The 17,657-nt window shown below is 37.8% G+C and overlaps 2 protein-coding genes across 2 annotated transcripts; one reads left to right on the top strand and one right to left on the bottom strand.

Annotated features, from left to right (window-relative positions):
- On the top strand, positions 1 to 8,584 carry LOC5574513 (transmembrane protein 231). The gene is made up of 3 exons (XM_001661432.2): positions 1 to 363; positions 456 to 587; positions 7,942 to 8,584. Exons 1-3 carry the CDS (start codon positions 43 to 45, stop codon positions 8,473 to 8,475), a joined length of 987 nt encoding a protein of 328 aa, XP_001661482.2. The 5' UTR covers positions 1 to 42; the 3' UTR covers positions 8,476 to 8,584.
- Positions 8,585 to 8,785: 201 nt separating this feature from the next.
- Positions 8,786 to 10,325, bottom strand: LOC5579491 (mitochondrial import inner membrane translocase subunit Tim21). The gene is made up of 3 exons (XM_001647740.2): positions 10,189 to 10,325; positions 9,093 to 9,624; positions 8,786 to 9,033 (listed from the first exon to the last, which is right to left on the bottom strand). Exons 2-3 carry the CDS (start codon positions 9,621 to 9,623, stop codon positions 8,896 to 8,898), a joined length of 669 nt encoding a protein of 222 aa, XP_001647790.2. The 5' UTR covers position 9,624; positions 10,189 to 10,325; the 3' UTR covers positions 8,786 to 8,895.
- Positions 10,326 to 17,657: the final 7,332 nt, after the last annotated feature.

The raw sequence follows: 17,657 nt of genomic DNA, 5'->3' as shown, positions 1-17,657 counted from the left end.
CAAAATCGGTTTTCTAGATAAATTTTACAAGTCTTAAAAATCATGCAGCTCTTCAATTTGCACCGGAAATCAATTTACGTTCTTTACCAGAACCGCCTTTGTTCTCTTTCGACGTTAGCAATCGCACTGGTAGTCCTCCTTTCGCTAATCCTTCCCTACTGTGTCATATCGTTCATCAATCCCGGCGCGCTGTGGGATCGCTATCGACTGGTTTACGAGCAGCCCAAAGTCCATTTCGACTATCAGTATCTCTTCCTGGCGGAAATAGATCGCCCCGATGATACCAATCGACTGATCACGTGCAGCTCATTTCAATCCTACAATGAGCTAACTGACCACAGCCAAGAATGCAACGCCATCAAGGTAAGTGATGTGTAACCGAGCCGAACGAGGGTTTGAACTGTGTAGGAACATTTATTCAGTTTCTTGACTGATGAAGCCCACTCAATTTGCAGGTAATGGCAGACGACGGCAATATGGATGGTAAAACAGATAAGTTAAGTGCATCCGTTGCATTCAATCTGCCCGATGAATCAACGGGAATGGCGTTCTATACATTCTATTTCTTTTTGGATGCGGAAGTTAAGGTGAGTTATGGTCGAGCTACAAGCAATTTAATAACTATCATAAACATCAGGGGTTTAGTTGGATAGGTATCAAATTCAAATTCAAATTATTTCTTTTTACAAATTCATTTTATTTTTTATTTAATTCATATATTATATTAATGGTAACTGGTATCTTAGGATAGGGAATGTACAATGAAATGAATTTTATTGTAGAAACTACTGAATCCGTGGTAAAATTAGGAACTGCACCAACCAACCGACTACATTATTCTGTTAACTCTACCGAAACATAGTCAACATCACTACACATAAAAATATATTCGGTTTATTTAACCACAGTTGCAGTATTTATGACTAGAAACATTCTTGATTTGACAAGTTTGGCATTATACTTTTTACCACATTGTGTTGTACGGTGGGTGTCAAGGATTTAAATACAATGCTTTGTTGTGGATGCTACTATGGACATGGTAACATTTACTGCACCGCTCAGTGATTTTTACCAGAATATAGTAAAATTGACAGATTTTTGTAGTCGGGTAAAAATCGTTGGTGCAGATCTTAATTCTACCATGGATTCGGTAGATGATACAACAAAATTTGTTTGCGTGTAGGAATACTCTACATACTAACTTATTTACATTTAAACTAGAGTTGAAGCATAATTATTTACAAAAAAATATATAACAAAACTATGAGAAAAACTACAAAAAATAAACAAAAAGATAAGAAAAACTACAAAAAAGCAAATAATAGATCGTGACATATCACATAGGAGCAATTCTCACTGAAACCAGGCCGCCATCGTCACCCATCGTTAGAACGAGCCTCTGTACGCGCCATAATTTCTTTTGCTTGTTTGACTTTTACTGTGCACCGTGTGTTGGTGCTATCTCGCTCTCTCTCATGGGCAACTTGAAAACAGGGCGCACAGTAAAAGTCGAACGGTCAAACGTTTTATAGCATGCATTGGCTCATTCCAATTTTGTGTCCATTGACGTTGGAACAGGGGGATCTGGCCCCCTTTAGAATCATCATGCAAAACCCATACCCCCCCAGAATTTTGGATGATAATCAAAAATAAAAGTTTGAGCATGAGCATGACTGACCGCCCACAGATGCTACTAGTTATTGCAAGAACAGCTGTACTTACACAGGTAGCAAACAGACGCTACTCGGGATCAGTAGCATACCCAATGTGTAAGCACTGGTGGTCTCATTATTATAATAAACAATAACGGCGCCGGCTGCGTCCGAATGCAGATCAATTTGAGATGGGAAGGAAATGTTGACGTGTTACTTGCTTTATTGAGCTCTCGCCGAGCGGTGTCACGAACACATGTGCAAATTTGCTGGTGGAAAATACTGCCGTTTGATTTTACTGGTAACAGCTGATCTTTGTTTATATTTTCCACCAACATTCTTTAAGTAGTGTTGGTGACATGTAACGTGTATGTACACTAGCGCAGAAACTACTATGGAAGCCGAGGAGTCCACTGCATTTCCACAAGTAAACACTGGGAGTTTGGGTATGGGGTAGGGATTCGTTTTGGTAAATGATAAATATATAATTTGAAATGAATTCTCCTAACGGGATTCGCAATATTGCTCGATAAACGCATTGAACGTCGAACAAGTGTTCGCCATTCGCCCCCATAGGAGCAAGCGACAAGATCAAAGGATCAAACACTACTAACGCCTTCCGCGACCTGCGACACTATTCCACCGTGCTACGCGAGCGGCACGCAACACGATTGATCCTGCCCTCATCGCCCGCCCACGCAGGAGCAAGCGTCAACGTCGTGAAGTGCACGGATTTTGAGCCTGTACGAATTTCGGTCCCCCGGTATTGTCAAAAAATTACTTCAATAGTTACGTTATGTTATGTTGTACAACTATAGTGAGAAAACCTCGCTTGCCATACACAGCATTAGCGTGGCGGTTCTGACTGCGGTGAATCGCGCGACAACCGAAAGCTTAACCATCCGGCCGTCGATCGAATGGTTATTTGTTAGAACTAGCTTATTGTTGTATGCAATAAGCGCATTTTTTCGACATCTCCGTTGCAAAAAATACCGTGGTACCGTAAAACGAGGTAACTTTGACAGTTTTTTGGAAGAAAATCTGAATATTTATGCCTTCTGTTTCAAAGATTTATGTTTTATATTTCTAAAACAAGTACTGGCATTCTATTTATCGATTGCAGTTGATAGATAGCATAATGTTTTATTTTGAATAGACCTACAATTGTACATTGTACAATGTAGACATATGGAAATCAACAACGAAGTTACTTTTTCATATCATTGCAGTTGGTAACGAATTGGAGAATAAGAGAGCGTACACTGAAATGAATTTTATTGTAGAAACTGTTGAAAGGCTAGTCCGCTAAGACCACGCAGATCCTAGCGAGGCTAGCCCATCCACATCCGATTGCAAATCATAAAGAAATACAATACAGTAGATGTCTCCTTCAACTGGGCAGCTAACTGACTGATACCTCAATCAGCAGCTGCAACTCTCTTTATTCAAACCAGGTATACATTTACAATTCATAATTCTACACAAATATCATACCTCTCTCAACAAATCTTCCACACTGTTACCTACGACGACGCATGCTTCTCAACCGACGATTCTTCTACCTGAGGCGCGACACTACCTCTATTCCAACAGAAACTACTGAATCCATGGTAGAATTAAGAACTGCACCAACGATTTTCAACCGACTACGTTAATCTGTTAACTCTACCAACACATAGTCAACATCACTACGCAAAAAAAATCTTCTGTTGATTTAACCAGAGTTGTAGTATTTATGACTAGAAACATTCTTGATTTAAGAAGCTTAGCATCATACTTTTGATTACACTGTGTTGTACGGTGGGTGTCACGGATTAATACAATGCTTTGTAGTGGATGCTACTATGGATATAGTCAAATTTACTGCACTGCTCAGTGATTTTCACCAGATTATAGTAAACTTAACAGATTTTTGTACTACCGAAAAGCTAAACATTACATATAATTTGCAATTGGATTAGATGGACAAATTGATGTGAAGATTTGCGAAAAAGTTACACGTCTTCTCAGTGAGAATCGAACTCGCGACTCCCCGATCTCTAGTTGGGGCGCGTTAACCACTACGCCATGAGAGGACTCATGAACGCAGAAGTTAACCTGAATTCGATTTCAGCTCAATAATCACGTGGTTCTTTTTCGCAAAGTGCACCTTGCGTGAAATATGAAAATTGCAAACATCTATCTAACTTTACACCGCACAAAAATACAAGCGACAGAAAAAATGACATTTGGACATGACCTCAGAAAATCTGGAACATCTCCGGTGTCCAGTGGCCAATGAAGTTGCTGAAACTGGACCAAATTTGCCGTGGACTGCTTCCAGATGCATCCAATTTGGGCAAAAATTTGCCTATCTCAATCATTTTGCATATCCCCTGTATTATTCAAGATTTTAGTTACAAATACTTTCAGTAAAAATTTCCCTCCCCTTGGTTATGCGACCTTGCCGCGATGGGAGGGCATAATCCATTAGCCCATATGATGGAAACCAAAGGCGTAACCTGTAGTGGTGGTATCACATTTTGGCATTTTTTGCTTAAAGCCGCGTCATAATTCATATGGCATAGACGCAATAATATCTCGAATGTGATCCAACGGACATTCTGCGTCATTGATAGAATTTATGCCCATTTCAAATAATTATTCTATTCGAAGTGGACATTAATACTATTGGTGACGTTCAGTTTGCCTTTTGCTAACCAGAATGATCCGTAGCCACTCTTACTATTAGCTAGTTAGATACATCGTTATCATATACGACTTAGGGAATACTTAGGAACTCTTAGGAAAATGACTAGTAGATTCACTGAGTAGGAATAAGTGGCGACAATCTTATTTTAAAATGGTTTTTACATTGCCATAATAAGAAATAACAGCGGTATAAATAATCTAATTCCAGCTTCATTTTCGCAAAATTTACAAGTAGAAAGTAGGCGTTGTGAAGCATTGCATTTGCCACCGAAAAGTGAATCTTGTAGGAGACTGTAATAGAAGCCTAAGGTAACTTTACTCTTCAATATTCACTATAAAAATGACTATGGAAAGTAAGACGCTTAGATCGATCATTAGGGTACACTTGCTAGTTTTGAAAAATTGTTGAACCGACAAATGAAGCGAATTTTTTTAAGGATAGATTATTTCGGCCATCGCGGATAGCCAGCTGGGCCCATAACCTGTTGAAGAGCTAGTCCGCTAAGACCACGCAGATCCTAGCGAGGCTAGCCCGTCCACATCCGATTGCAAATCATAAAGAAATACAATACAGTAGATGTCTCCTTCAACTGGGCAGCTAACTGACTGATATCTCAATCAGCAGCTGCAACTCTCTTTATTCAAACCAGGTATCTATTTTTACAATTCAACATCCTACACAAATATTATACCTCACAACAAATCTTCCACACTTTTACCTACGACGACGCATGCTTCCTCAACCGACGATTCTTCTACCTGAGGTGCGACACTACCTCTATTCCAACAATATGAACGTAATGACCAATAAATACTTTTAACAACAAAACTGAAATTAACTAGAACTCTTACTAAACAGCCTAATTTTGTTAGGGCTTGACAACAATTGACATTTAAGCCTCTAATCTTACGTAAAAGACAGGAGTAATCAGAATAGCACTTGAATGACAAATTATTCAAAACCATTTCGAGTAGTGACACTACTGCACTACTATTTCAAACAAATTCTGATGGAGCTGCTAAGTTTCACAATGCTTCCTTTTCTCAAGGGAATATGGGTACTTTAGAAACTACCACGTCACAATACTAATAAAAACAGTGTTCATGTGGGCGCCATTGCCTAGTCCGTCTGAGTATTGGTCCTGGTAGAGGGGAAACTTGGCAAAAGCCAGACCGAGGGTTCAGCCTTGACAAGTTAAGCTGTCAGGCAGCTCCAACTGAATACCATACAAAAAAAAATACTTTCAGTAAAAATTTCATCCATTTTAACACCAATAATTTTCTATTATTAAAGACGAAGCAAAAAGAGCAAGATTTGTTGTAGTAAATCCTGCATGGACCACTTAAGCTTTTCACAGGGGTGCATTATCAACATGTTTCAGAATTTTTACGATATAATTCTTCCATTTTAAGACAGCCATGAGGGTACTGATAAGAAGTTTTTTTATTTTCCAAAAAAGTTCCTTCATTTTTTTGTATGTATATTTTTTGTGGAGTGATTTGTAGTGGAGTTTGTAAAGCAACCCTTAAAAATATTAAGATTAATTGGATCATTCAAATAATTCAAATAATTCAAATTCAAAACGGCTGAAAGCATAGATAGCGCCGTAGCCTTGTGTGTTTGACATAACAGCAATGCTGTCACAGTATTAAATCCCATATACAGTGGCGCCTTCGTTTTGATGCAGTGAGCACTTGCAAAAACTACCTTCAATGATCCATTGGAGTAGTTTTTAAACCAAAAACTGGAGAGTTGATACATTTTTAAATGTTATTTATGGAAGAATCCTGAGATTATCATTCGAAAAAACTGAAGTTATTTCTAGCCCGAAGGAATACTTGATGGAATTGTCAGTAACTCTGATAAAAAATTTCTTTAGAAAATTCCCAATCGCGAAAGAAAGTTTTAAGAAAAATATCTCTGGAAAATACTTAGGATTCTACCCCATTACCCCGAATGCCATTAACCCGAACGCCATTACCCCGAATTCCAAAACCCCGAATGATCCATCACCCCGAATGACATTACCCCGAATTCCAATATCATGGGGAAATGTCATCAATATCATCATGTGAAGATAATTGTAAATTCGGGAAAAAGCATTCGGGGTGATGGAATTCGGGGTAATGGTACATTGGGGGTAATGGAATTCGGGGTGGTGGCATTCTGGGAAATGTCATTCGGGGTAATGGGGTAGAATCTCCTTGCTTAGTGATCTTGAAGACATTTATTGTGAGACTTCTACAGTTTTTGTACTATTTTATGAAGAAATCCTCAATTTGGTTTGAGTCAGTTAGCTAAACAGTTTGAAAAAAGCCCATTTTTTGATAAATCTTAGGTATTTCTTCACGTTATATATCTCATGTTCCCCTTGGAACACATAGCAAACTTAGTAGCATCGCATAGAGGAAGAATATAGGTTTCATTTTGAATTTTGTTGGAAATGCCGTTTTTCCACCATTAGTGCACCGCTCGTTTTGAATTCTAATACCCCAATCAGAAAGCTGAGAAATACTGAGTAAGATAGGCTACAAAAACTAGGTGAGCAATAGTATTTACCCTACGCAAAAAAAAACGATTTTCTAAATCATATTATACGATTTTGATGTATAAAGCGATTGCAATCAATGAAAACATCATTAGAAACATGTTTTCAATCAGTGGTGTTTTCTTCGAGTTGAGGGAAGAATAAGAGCATTAATTTAACCCTCTAATACCCAAATTTTTATTTTCGATTTAAGTATTATTTTTCGTTATCTAAAATCGTTCTTAACACGTTTAGGGCATTTATTTATTTTTATTCGCAAATTTTTAAATTTTGGTTTTTGATTTTTATAATTTTTATTTCTGAACATCCCTAGCTTTTTTCATTTTTTCTTGAAGCCTTTTATAGTTGTTGATTTTTGGCAATAATACAAATTTGAATTGTTACGGTATTTTTAAAAATATTAAATTTTTAATTTATTTTCGGAGCGTATTTTATTTTCCGTGTAACTAACGGAAAAACAGGTTTGAAATGATTTTAATACTACCAGGCTCTTTGTTTGTGATAGGTTAATCGTAGAAAATATAAAAGGTACGATTTTTTATATTACACGTTAAATGAAGCCCAGGAATTTGTAGGTTATGTAAGAATGCAATTTTTCAAACAATTTCTAAAAATACAAAAAAGTTTCAAAAGTCATAAAAAACTTTTCTTATATGCGTGTTATGAGTCAAGGTATAAGCCAAAAATAAAATCATTTTGATTTCCGAGCTACAAAAAAATACACAAAATTCCAAGGTGTACCCCGTCTAGAGGCGGGGTTGGGTATTAGAGGGTTAAGTGAAAAAATCTTGGATTTTGACGCCATCTTGATTTTAAGTAATAAAAGTTGAGTTTTTTTCCCTTGTCAGTTGAATGTTGAGGCTTCAGGATCAGTGACATTAAATTGGAATTCTAACGATGGGTGACAAAGACGGCCTGATTTCAGCGAGAATTGCTCATAGGTAATATAATCTGAGCCAAATATTTGCCATAGCGTACTGATAGTCGCATGGTCCCGAATGAATGTAAAATTGATAATTGTCATAATATCCTTATTATCTTCCTTTCAGAGCAACTGCCACTTTACCATCCCCGCCATGATATCCCTGAGCAAACAAACCCCACCAACGCAGCCATTCACATCTGGTCGCATCTCGCACCTGGGCCATCTCCGTGCAAGCCAATCCGTCGCACTGCAGTGCCCTTTCTTCATGCGTAACATCAAAACTCACTTCAACCACAACTACCGTCCAAATGAGAACTACACTTCGGTGGAGGAGTTCCTTCCGGAATCGATCCTGCATCGAATCGAGCACTCCAATGCCGCGTATTTTGCGTTCGAGCATACACGCACCCAATGGAGTCGTGATGGAAGTGGCGACATTGAAATCCAGGTTCAACTGTTGATCGGAGGCGAAGATGGCCAAAAGACTGCCCTGCTGTATAATGCTTCGCTCTGGCAGAAGGTGGCTCAATTTTGGGCGCAATACTTTTCGGTGCTGATTGTGTTCCTGTGGATGGCAGATAAGCTTAAGGATTGGATGTTCGACAGTTACTGGATTCGGGCGATGCGAGTCGTGCCGTGGAAGGAGAAAGTAGTATAAAGATACTATAGTGTGTAGGGACAATGGAAGTTAAAAAAGGGGCCATTTTTGGAAAAGCCTAATAAAACGTATTTTTACTAATAACTTATGTGCTGCTGTATTAAGAAAAGCCGTGTTGATTGTCCTCCAAAATTGAAACCCTAGACCCTTAGGTTATCTTACGGATTGCTCTTAAATCTCAACAACTGATTCCTTCACTTCCGTAACTTTGCAAGTCTTTTTTTTCAGATAGTCGACACTTTGATAATTATTGATTAATAGAATGTATTGTATGGTTTGTGAGATGAAATTAAAGTTTAGAAACACGAACACTGTAAACAGAAATATTAATTTCTTATTCAAAGCAAGAGGAAACATTAAAAGCCTAATATATTTACAAAAACAAGAAATAGACTGGCGGCAGCTACGCGTGAAAACTCTTCAAACGATAGATTGCAAACTAGGTAAATTCTTCATGGCGTCCTGTTGAAGACGGTTGTCCTCCAGAATAATCGTACTGTGTGGATAGTAATCCAATTGAACAAATAAATATCTATACTCATAATCACCGGAATCGTTCTGCAATTAATAGGAAACAGTTATTTGCTAGTTCTTTCAAGCTACCTGACATAACTTACCAATCTCTTTTCTAAATGCACGGTGGCTTTGTTCCTAATTCCTTGCACATAGAACTGCATTCTAATGTACTGTACGCCATCTCGCACATAAGTCGTGTGGGCCACGTGATTTCTCCTACCTCTCCGACTTTCCTCGCCAAAACCTTTGATGGGAGCGCCCAAAGCATCCTTTACCTTGGGTTCATCCTTCACCCTCTCCAGTGCTTCCGTATAGATATTGTTCGGACTGTTCGACGAAAACAGCTCCTTGAAAATCGCATAGAAAAGCACGCTCGTGACCCCAACTCCCAGCACGATCACTCCCATATAGCTGGCGGTTTTGGTGTTCTCCTTCACTCGTTCGCCCAGTGGTCGTACATCTGTAGAAACGTCAGTCCTGTCCGAGCCGGCCGACAGGGACGTTTCCCTTTTTTCTGCTGTCGCGTAGCATCGGCTCTGCTTGGGCACTGGAATCGCTCCAGCGATGCGAATCAGGTGGAGGGTACTAAAGCGATTTCTAGCCAGCAGAGGACGCAGTGCCAAAAGGGACATTCTGTAGATAGAGACAATTTTGTTAACGATAGATTTGGAAATTTTGGGATTAGGTGCATTTGTGTGGATATTCCGAGTGGTTCGCCAGCAAAAAGCCGTCTCGAACAGTTATCTTTGTATCCAGTTTGTCTTTGGTTTGACCCCAGAACGATCTATGAAGTATGAATTGATGATTTTTTTCCTTCAGTCTGGGTCAGTTTTACAGCCAAAATCTCACATCAAGATCTTGCACAATGTAACAATAGAATGGTATAGCAAATTGAAATTCAATCAATTCCTTTGACAAAGTTTTTGAAATTTGAGACTCGAAACATGTATTATCTCATACACTTATTGGCAATGGTTGACTCTTTCAGATTTTGTCGCAATTTTGATGAGAGTTCAGTTATTATTACGGAAAATTAAATTCATTTATTGTAGACTGCAGGCTAAAAATTATGTAAACAAATTAACCCGACCCGGTTTTTAAAAATGCAGTAAATATTACTAGAAATTAATAAGAGTAATGCAATGGAATTCATTATTTCTTTACTACTTAACAGTATATTAATAACGAAGTACTTACATGATTTGAAAAGATAGTTTAAAATCTGTTGTTCAAAGAAAATCCTCACTAAATTTATTTTTACGATCTTTTTTGGAATTTTCCCACCCACCGCACTTCTGTTTTGAACGAATGACAGAAAACTAGTACTGCACAGAAATCTCAAGGTTTGTTCAAAAATTACATGCCTCGAAAGGCCTTTAACATAACTTGAAAGGCTTTGCAAATCAAATAAATAAGGGTTCATTCGAATATTACGTAACGCAAAATTTGCCTATTTTAGACCCCCTCCCTCCCCCAAGTAACAGGTTTTGTATGGGAAGTTTTAAATTTGTTTGTTTGTTTACCAGCTTTGAAAGTTTCTGGCGGGCCGATTTATTTACGTTTCTTCTAGCGCCACATTTGGAAGGAGCATATTCAACAATGGCAATGCAACAAAGTTTTTAATGTTCGCATTTAAAATTTAAATCAGTAGGCGGGGAAGATATTTTTCATCTACACGGAGAAAAGCGAATATACTAGTTAGTGTACGATATATTATTTTCTCAATATTATACACTATTAATCTTTGAGAAGCTTATTATTGTATACCTTGCCAAGCTTATCTGTGATTTATTTTTTGTGATGCTTATAAAGTGAAACACGCTACCCTTGGGACTTGTTCAGTTTGTTCGGTTCGGTATCGAAATCACATCGTGTTATTAGTATTTCCTCGAATAATACGCATCCTACCAGTTTATTTTACAATCTAAGTGTTGTCTAAATCCAGCCCAAAAAGAAACACAGAAATGCCCGCAGCGGATCTGTTCTCGCAGTCCTAATAACACTTTCCCGCAATTGTGGCGTGCTCGGCCCTTATCAGAGACGCCATCCTCAAAAGACATTTGTCTCAGGAAATTTATCACAGGAAGGAAATATGGATCCGATGAAGGTATGTTCATTTATCGTAATCATATTGGGATTTCGTCATCATCCAAACGTTTCCAGGTTATTTTGTGGGTGAGCTCCATTCCGGTTGTCATGAGCAGTTCGGAAACAACTGCGACAGTTATGTGGCAAACAGATTTTGATCAACGCCGAACAAATTTGAAGAAACCTTAACCATGGTTAGCAGAGTCACTTACACCGAGATATGATTTATATGAAAATAAACGCGTTGCATTCAAAAATCGTTTTTTTTTTTTAATTTGCATTCCTTTTGTTTACTGAAATTGGAGAAAAATGGCTTATTTAATACATTGTACATGATTTTGGAGCTTTAAGCATTAAATGCATAATTCTCGAAAAATCATTTGTTGATATAAAATACGTTTATACTAAGCAATGCTTAAACCATTAAAATGCATTCGAATGAGTGAATAGACCGAATATGGTTTTAGAATGATATTTAAGCAATCTAGTATACATTTTCTTAAGCGTGTACGTTACTTGTAATACATGTAAACCGGGTAGAAACATGCGCTGAAAGAGACGGGGAAGTCATCGGCAACAAAAATGTGACCAGCGCCATTCAGATATCATGCTAGTTTTTTGAACAACAACAATGAGCGGCCCGCCAGAAAACGTCATTCGAACGTCTCGTAAAATGGCTTATTTCCAAAATTCTGGACAAACATTTCAAAAGAGCACATCGACATTGGTAAAACATTGGCTTTGAAATACTTCATTTGGTCCCTCGGTAGTACAAAAGGTACCCAAATCTGACAGATCGCAGTACACTTTTCACGGCATTATAGATTAGCTAATGAGCCATAAAATTTTAGGCAACTGCAAGGGACATCAAGGTCTTTAATTTGTCTTTGGTTCCAGGGTCTAAAACTTTAGTTTTGTTGAGATTGTAGTGTCACACCCGTAGGTAGAATATACGGGAATCGTCGGTGGTAGTATTTAGAGCTCAATAAGCTATCCTGGAATTGGAATTGTCTTTGTGTACTTCCAATAGGTTATGGGCCCAGGAACGGTTCATCTGCGAGTGTGCCCTACAGGAGGATCGGCCGCATAAGCCGTGTAACGCCGCACGGGATCCGTAGGAGGAGCTGCTGATTGGTCGGATCATGTACAAGCATCGGAGTCGGGCCACTTGTACAGGGCTCGAGTTGAGGAGGAGCTTCGTGATTCTCGGAAGGTAGAACCTCAACGAGCTTCGTGATCCGTTAGGAGGTAGAACCTGAACTTCGTGGTGGATAAGTAGAAGGAGCTTCGTGATCTTCGGAAGGTAGAACCTGGACGACCTTTGTGATGGACTAGATGGTAGAACCTGGAAGAGCTTTGTGGACCTGGACGAGGAGTTTGGCGACAGGAGGAGCAATCCGGATGACGACACTAAGGAGGAGTGTTGAGATTGTAGTGTCGCACCCGTAGGAAGAATATACGGGAATCGTCGGTGGTAGTATTTAGAGGTATGTTATGCTGTGCTTAGGGCTTATTCACAAATTTCATAACGCTGAAGGGGGTGGGTAGGTGTCCTCACGATGTTACGGCTCATACAAAATTTGTAGAATATTCATACAAAAAGCGTTAAAAAGGGGTGGGTGGGTGGTTGTCAAAAGTGGTCATTTTCAGCGTTATGAAATAAATGAATGAGCCCTTAGTGGAAATGAATTGTGGATACCTGGATGAAATAAAAGGAACAGCAGTTGCTAGTTGAGTTATCAGTCAGTAGCTGTCTGCAGAGGAATGGACTAGCTTGTTTTCTTTGTGCTCAATAAGCTATCCTGGAATTGGAATTGTCTTTGTGTACTTCCAATAAGTTTATGTGCAACATTTAATTTTCGTTAGATTACAATAAAATTAAATGTAATGACATATATTTCCCACATGCTATGCAATACAATACAAATGAAATGCATTCATGATTCAATAACGTGAAATATGTTTTTGAATGTGGATCAAACGCAACCGAAAACAGAAAAAAACATGTTTGAAAGTGTCTGGAATAATTTGCTGATGGACTCTTAATCTAAACGTAAGTTAAATAACGTATTATAGTATAACGTACTTCATGACATGAATATAGCGAGGGATTAAGCACACCTGTGAACATATGGCTGTGAACTGCAAACCTGGAAGTGATGCTAAAAATGCCACTGATTCCCCAAGTAACCATGGAGCATTATATCATTGCATATATAATGTAGCTGCATTGCCGTAAGCCTACCATTAAAGTAGTTTAAAAGTGGAAAAGGGCCCTTTTACAGTTGCACTAATGCAAAAACGACGATAAAGCAATGAAGCAATTTATAAAGTAACATTAGTGCAGCAGTGCAATTTATAAAGTGATATTAGTGCATTGATACATTTGTAATGTAGAGTTAATGCTATATTGCTTGACAGCTCTTGAAATATGTCGAATAAAGGCAATGTTACATCAATGTTGTTGATATGCAGTAGAATACGTGCAATGTTATAATGCTTGTGGTTACTTGGGTCCTCAGCTCGTTACTCCCATCAGCATCAGGAAAAATAATCGCACTTATTCAACTAATCATGTACATGATAAATAAATATTATTCAACATTATATGAACAGTTCAGACGTTAAACTTAGGTTTGGTTTTTTTCTTTTTTTGATGTTGAGAAAAGTAAACAAAACAAAAAAAAAATCTAAAAGCGAGCCATTTGTTAACCATTTGTTACCAAACATAAAATTTAAAGGTAGACTAATATAAATTGAATTGGATCCAACCTTGTTTTGGATATGCGTTACACGTAAAAAATCAGGGTTACATAATTTCAGGTTCTATCTGCATCATTATTAAAATTTATGTGCGAAGCTTGATTGCAAAAATCTATGTTTGCCGCACATAAAATATAATGGAGATTTCATCTCAGTGTATAGAAGAGTGCATGATGACGTCACGAAAAGTTCTCCTTCTCTGTCCCTCTTTCATCACGCTCAATTGACTGTCCTGCTCTTTGACACTCACTGCTGGAATTGTTTAGATTTGTTTTATATGGAGTTGACATTCACTGCTGGAATTGTTGACATTTTTTTATATGGAGTTTCCAGGTTATGTCAGGCGTGCAACGATCTATCAGGAACAGCTAACACCAATCTTTCTAATAATGGTGTTAGTTTGCGTGGGCGGGCTAAAATGGGCTCAACAGCAACATTTCTGAAAAAAGGCTTAAGACCTCTTGCGCCCTTTTCAAATTTTTGTCCAGAATTCTTTATAAGGTGAAACTGAATTGCGTCATTCACAAATTTAGTTGGAAACGTATTTGTCAGAGGGTTTACATGAGCCAATAATTAGCAACTCAACATCGATTCAACATGGCGTCCAGTATGTTTTAATTTTTAGGAGAGACAAAATATAATGTTTTTTATGGATAAGAGACGTCAATGTGCGTCAATGATAATGTTGTGTTGATAGCTGATAATTATTGTCTGTCTCAAGATAAATCCAATTATGGCGATCATGTCTCCAAATATGAGCGCAGCGGTCACAGATCATACAGAACTTTCAACTTCGAAGCACAGCACATGAACTAGACAGCAAGTACACTCATCGTATACAGTGACTCCTGATATCTATCACTAATACATAGATGTACCGCTATCATTTTGCGTAAACCACGTGCTTACAATTTAAACGGGAAAGTTTTTCCATTCATTTGACCTTGCGGGTGTCAGTTCGCTGTAACGGCTGCGGGCTCGTACGACCGCCGCCGGACTTCAAAAAAACATAAGATGATCAATAATTTGATTTTTTTAATTTTGATCACCGTACACGCTAATATCAGTTTACCCATAAATAGGTAGTTGATTCACGCATTTATGAGTTTTTCTTATCCAGCTTTTTACGCTAGCATGCCATAAATTTTAAATCACCCCCTTCTGACATCTCTTGCAAACACTATAATAATTTTTATAGCTTGATCAAAGCAAGCTTTGCCTTGGTAAAAAATAGTTATGTTGACATAGAGAAGTCAAGTCTTGTGTTTTTGGAAATGAAAATCAATCTTATATAAAATTCCCCTTTTTATTCTAATCGGTTTTGTATTTTAGATTGACAGACAGGAAGCTTATGGCTATGATACTAACCTATTTTGAAGAAGCTATACACGTGCCTAACTGAGCTAGAATCTGGTTTCACCAAGGATCTAACAACTTAAAATAAGTGGGCATCTACTGCGAGAACTCTTTAATTGATTTGTGAAAAAGTTGGAACATGTTTTTAGTATACATCTCCGCTGACCAATCCAGAGATCGTCAGGCTTCACATTTTTCAAACCCGTTATCTACTAGTACCCAACTTATTTTATATTGTCTAACCCTGACATACATTGAAAAGCAAACCTGGACCCTACCCGGAACCCGAGAAAAAATTGTGAGGAAACCCGAATAAAACCCGATTTCGAATGCATCTAAAGCTTCCCTTCAGGTTTTCATTGTTTTTACAATTCTCATCCAACTCGAATCAACCCGACTTTTTTCAAGCCTAAACCCGACCCGTACCCGTTAGTCTTGTAGCCTACAAACCCGATCCGAACTTCAACCTGAAAAAAATCCAATTTTCAAACCCAACCCCGACCCCGACGGATTTGAATCAGGCATTGATCAAACCAATCGGATCGTAATTCTATCCAAAACCAATAGAACTCGAATCAAATGCACCACTTCCGAGGTTGAGTATCATTCTGGTTAGCTTTTCCAGTACGTATTCGAATATGTAAGAAAAAAAATCAGGAAAATCTCACAGGATCCACGACTTCGCCCAGTGTGTGGCCTGAGTATTTGGTAGAAATATAGCTAGCAATCAATGATGTCCATTCAACGATAGAATTTTGCAACTCGTTTCATGTAAGTATTATCGTATTGATCTTCTGGTTCCTAAAATAAATGAATTAAATGAATAAATCCGATTAATAACTCTGAGGAACAACTGTTCTAGTCAATACTTGCTGCAAAACAAACGTAGTGAAAATTTTTGACAATTCAAACAACAATCTTAAATTTCAGTCTACTATGATTTAACTATAAAATCTGTTGCCAATAAATGCCAAAATCAAATCACCCCTCATCGTTTTATGGCAAGCGTAAAAAGCTGGATAAAACTCTTAAGCTACCAATACACACTTTGCCAAGTGTGAAAATATTTGCCAAATTTTGACAAATTTATTTGTCATGTGTGTACTGACCAAATATATCTGCAAAAACATTGTTGTACAAATATTTGCCTAACATTGTTAAAGTCAATACCTGCAGATACGGTAAAATATATACTTCGAAAGCATGCCGAAACAAATTTTATTTAGTCAAGTTTGCAACTCCGCTCAGTTTTCGAGAGGCAAACATGGACAAATGAGAGTTTGTCAAATGTTTGTCCACCGTGTACTGTCCTTTGTCAAACAATAGACAAACAACAAACATCCCAACTAACATTCACTCATTTAACAAACACCATTATGGCAGTTTTATTCAGCATCATGTTTAATAACATTTTAATAATTTTCATGGCCAACCTTTGTTCAGGCGTTATTCACACAAATTTGGCATGTCGTTGTATTCCAACTTTATTTTTCAGCTTTTTTAAACGTTTTACAAGCATTTAGATCAGCATTTATACGACTGGTCCAAAAATAAAGAAAAACAAACAAAAAACAGGTTGGTGACCAATCCGCCACCTGCAGCGCTCGCATCGTTTTTGTTCGCGTTTGATGTTCACACACTACCGCCATCTGTTGGCCTGTCGGCCAAACAAACCGATTTTAGCATTGGGCGTACATGTTCTCGTGACTATGATTTTGATCGAGATTTGTTCTAAGTGTTACGTCTGTTTGTCTGTGGTGTCATTGTTTCTACAAGGCTTATTTATTGCTGAACAATGTGTTTGTTAATCGTTATTTTGGCCTAATAGGCAGCGTATGGTTGAGCAGTTCTCGATGTCCTTGTCGTGTTTTTCAGTGACATATTCTCAAGAGTTATACTATATTTCGCTTCAATATGTCGCTTAAAAAGGCTTGTAGCAATATTCTACACATTCATTTTGTTCAAAATTATCACTTTTTGTTTTGAACGGCATACTAAAACATGATTGGATACCGATGCACTAGTTGTAATAATAAAACAATCAGTATTGAGTCCGTCCGTAGATCCTATTAGTCTCAATATGCTATTTTAAATTGCTCGATTATCAATCTGAAAATGGAGGAAAAGCGTGAATAATGAAGAATACTTAAATACTTCTCTGATTATGAATGCCGGAAAATAAAAGTGAACATTTTTGACAAACAAATTCGTTGTCAACATTGAAAGTTAACTACAAAGCTTGCTTTGATTGAGCTATACAAAATTATAGTGTAGGCAAGCAATGTTAGAAGGGGGTGATTCAAAATTTATAGCACGCTAACGTAAAAAGCTGGATTGGATTGGATAATATACTGAAGCTGAATTAGGATTTAATAAGATACTTATTCAGCTCTTATTCATGCTTATGTTTGTGGTAACCGATACTCGCCGGCTCAATTTCGGGAGATTTATTTTTTTCG

Source organism: Aedes aegypti, chromosome 2, assembly GCF_002204515.2.
Source record: "Aedes aegypti strain LVP_AGWG chromosome 2, AaegL5.0 Primary Assembly, whole genome shotgun sequence".
In the NCBI taxonomy this organism is placed as follows: domain Eukaryota; kingdom Metazoa; phylum Arthropoda; class Insecta; order Diptera; family Culicidae; genus Aedes; species Aedes aegypti.
Note: the sequence above shows the minus strand (reverse complement) of the source record. Positions and strands in the feature narration are given on the sequence as shown.

What these genes read in the sequence shown, in the direction of transcription:
- LOC5574513 (XM_001661432.2), top strand. Translation starts at nt 43, where the DNA reads ATGCAGCTCTTCAATTTGCACCGGAAATCAATTTACGTTCTTTACCAG. An exon ending in AAGAATGCAACGCCATCAAG is followed by an intron (nt 364 to 455) that starts GTAAGTGATGTG and finishes CTCAATTTGCAG; the next exon opens with GTAATGGCAGACGACGGCAA. An exon ending in TTTTGGATGCGGAAGTTAAG is followed by an intron (nt 588 to 7,941) that starts GTGAGTTATGGT and finishes TCTTCCTTTCAG; the next exon opens with AGCAACTGCCACTTTACCAT.
- LOC5579491 (XM_001647740.2), bottom strand. Translation starts at nt 9,623, where the DNA reads ATGTCCCTTTTGGCACTGCGTCCTCTGCTGGCTAGAAATCGCTTTAGT. An exon ending in TGCATTTAGAAAAGAGATTG is followed by an intron (nt 9,034 to 9,092) that starts GTAAGTTATGTC and finishes TATTAATTGCAG; the next exon opens with AACGATTCCGGTGATTATGA.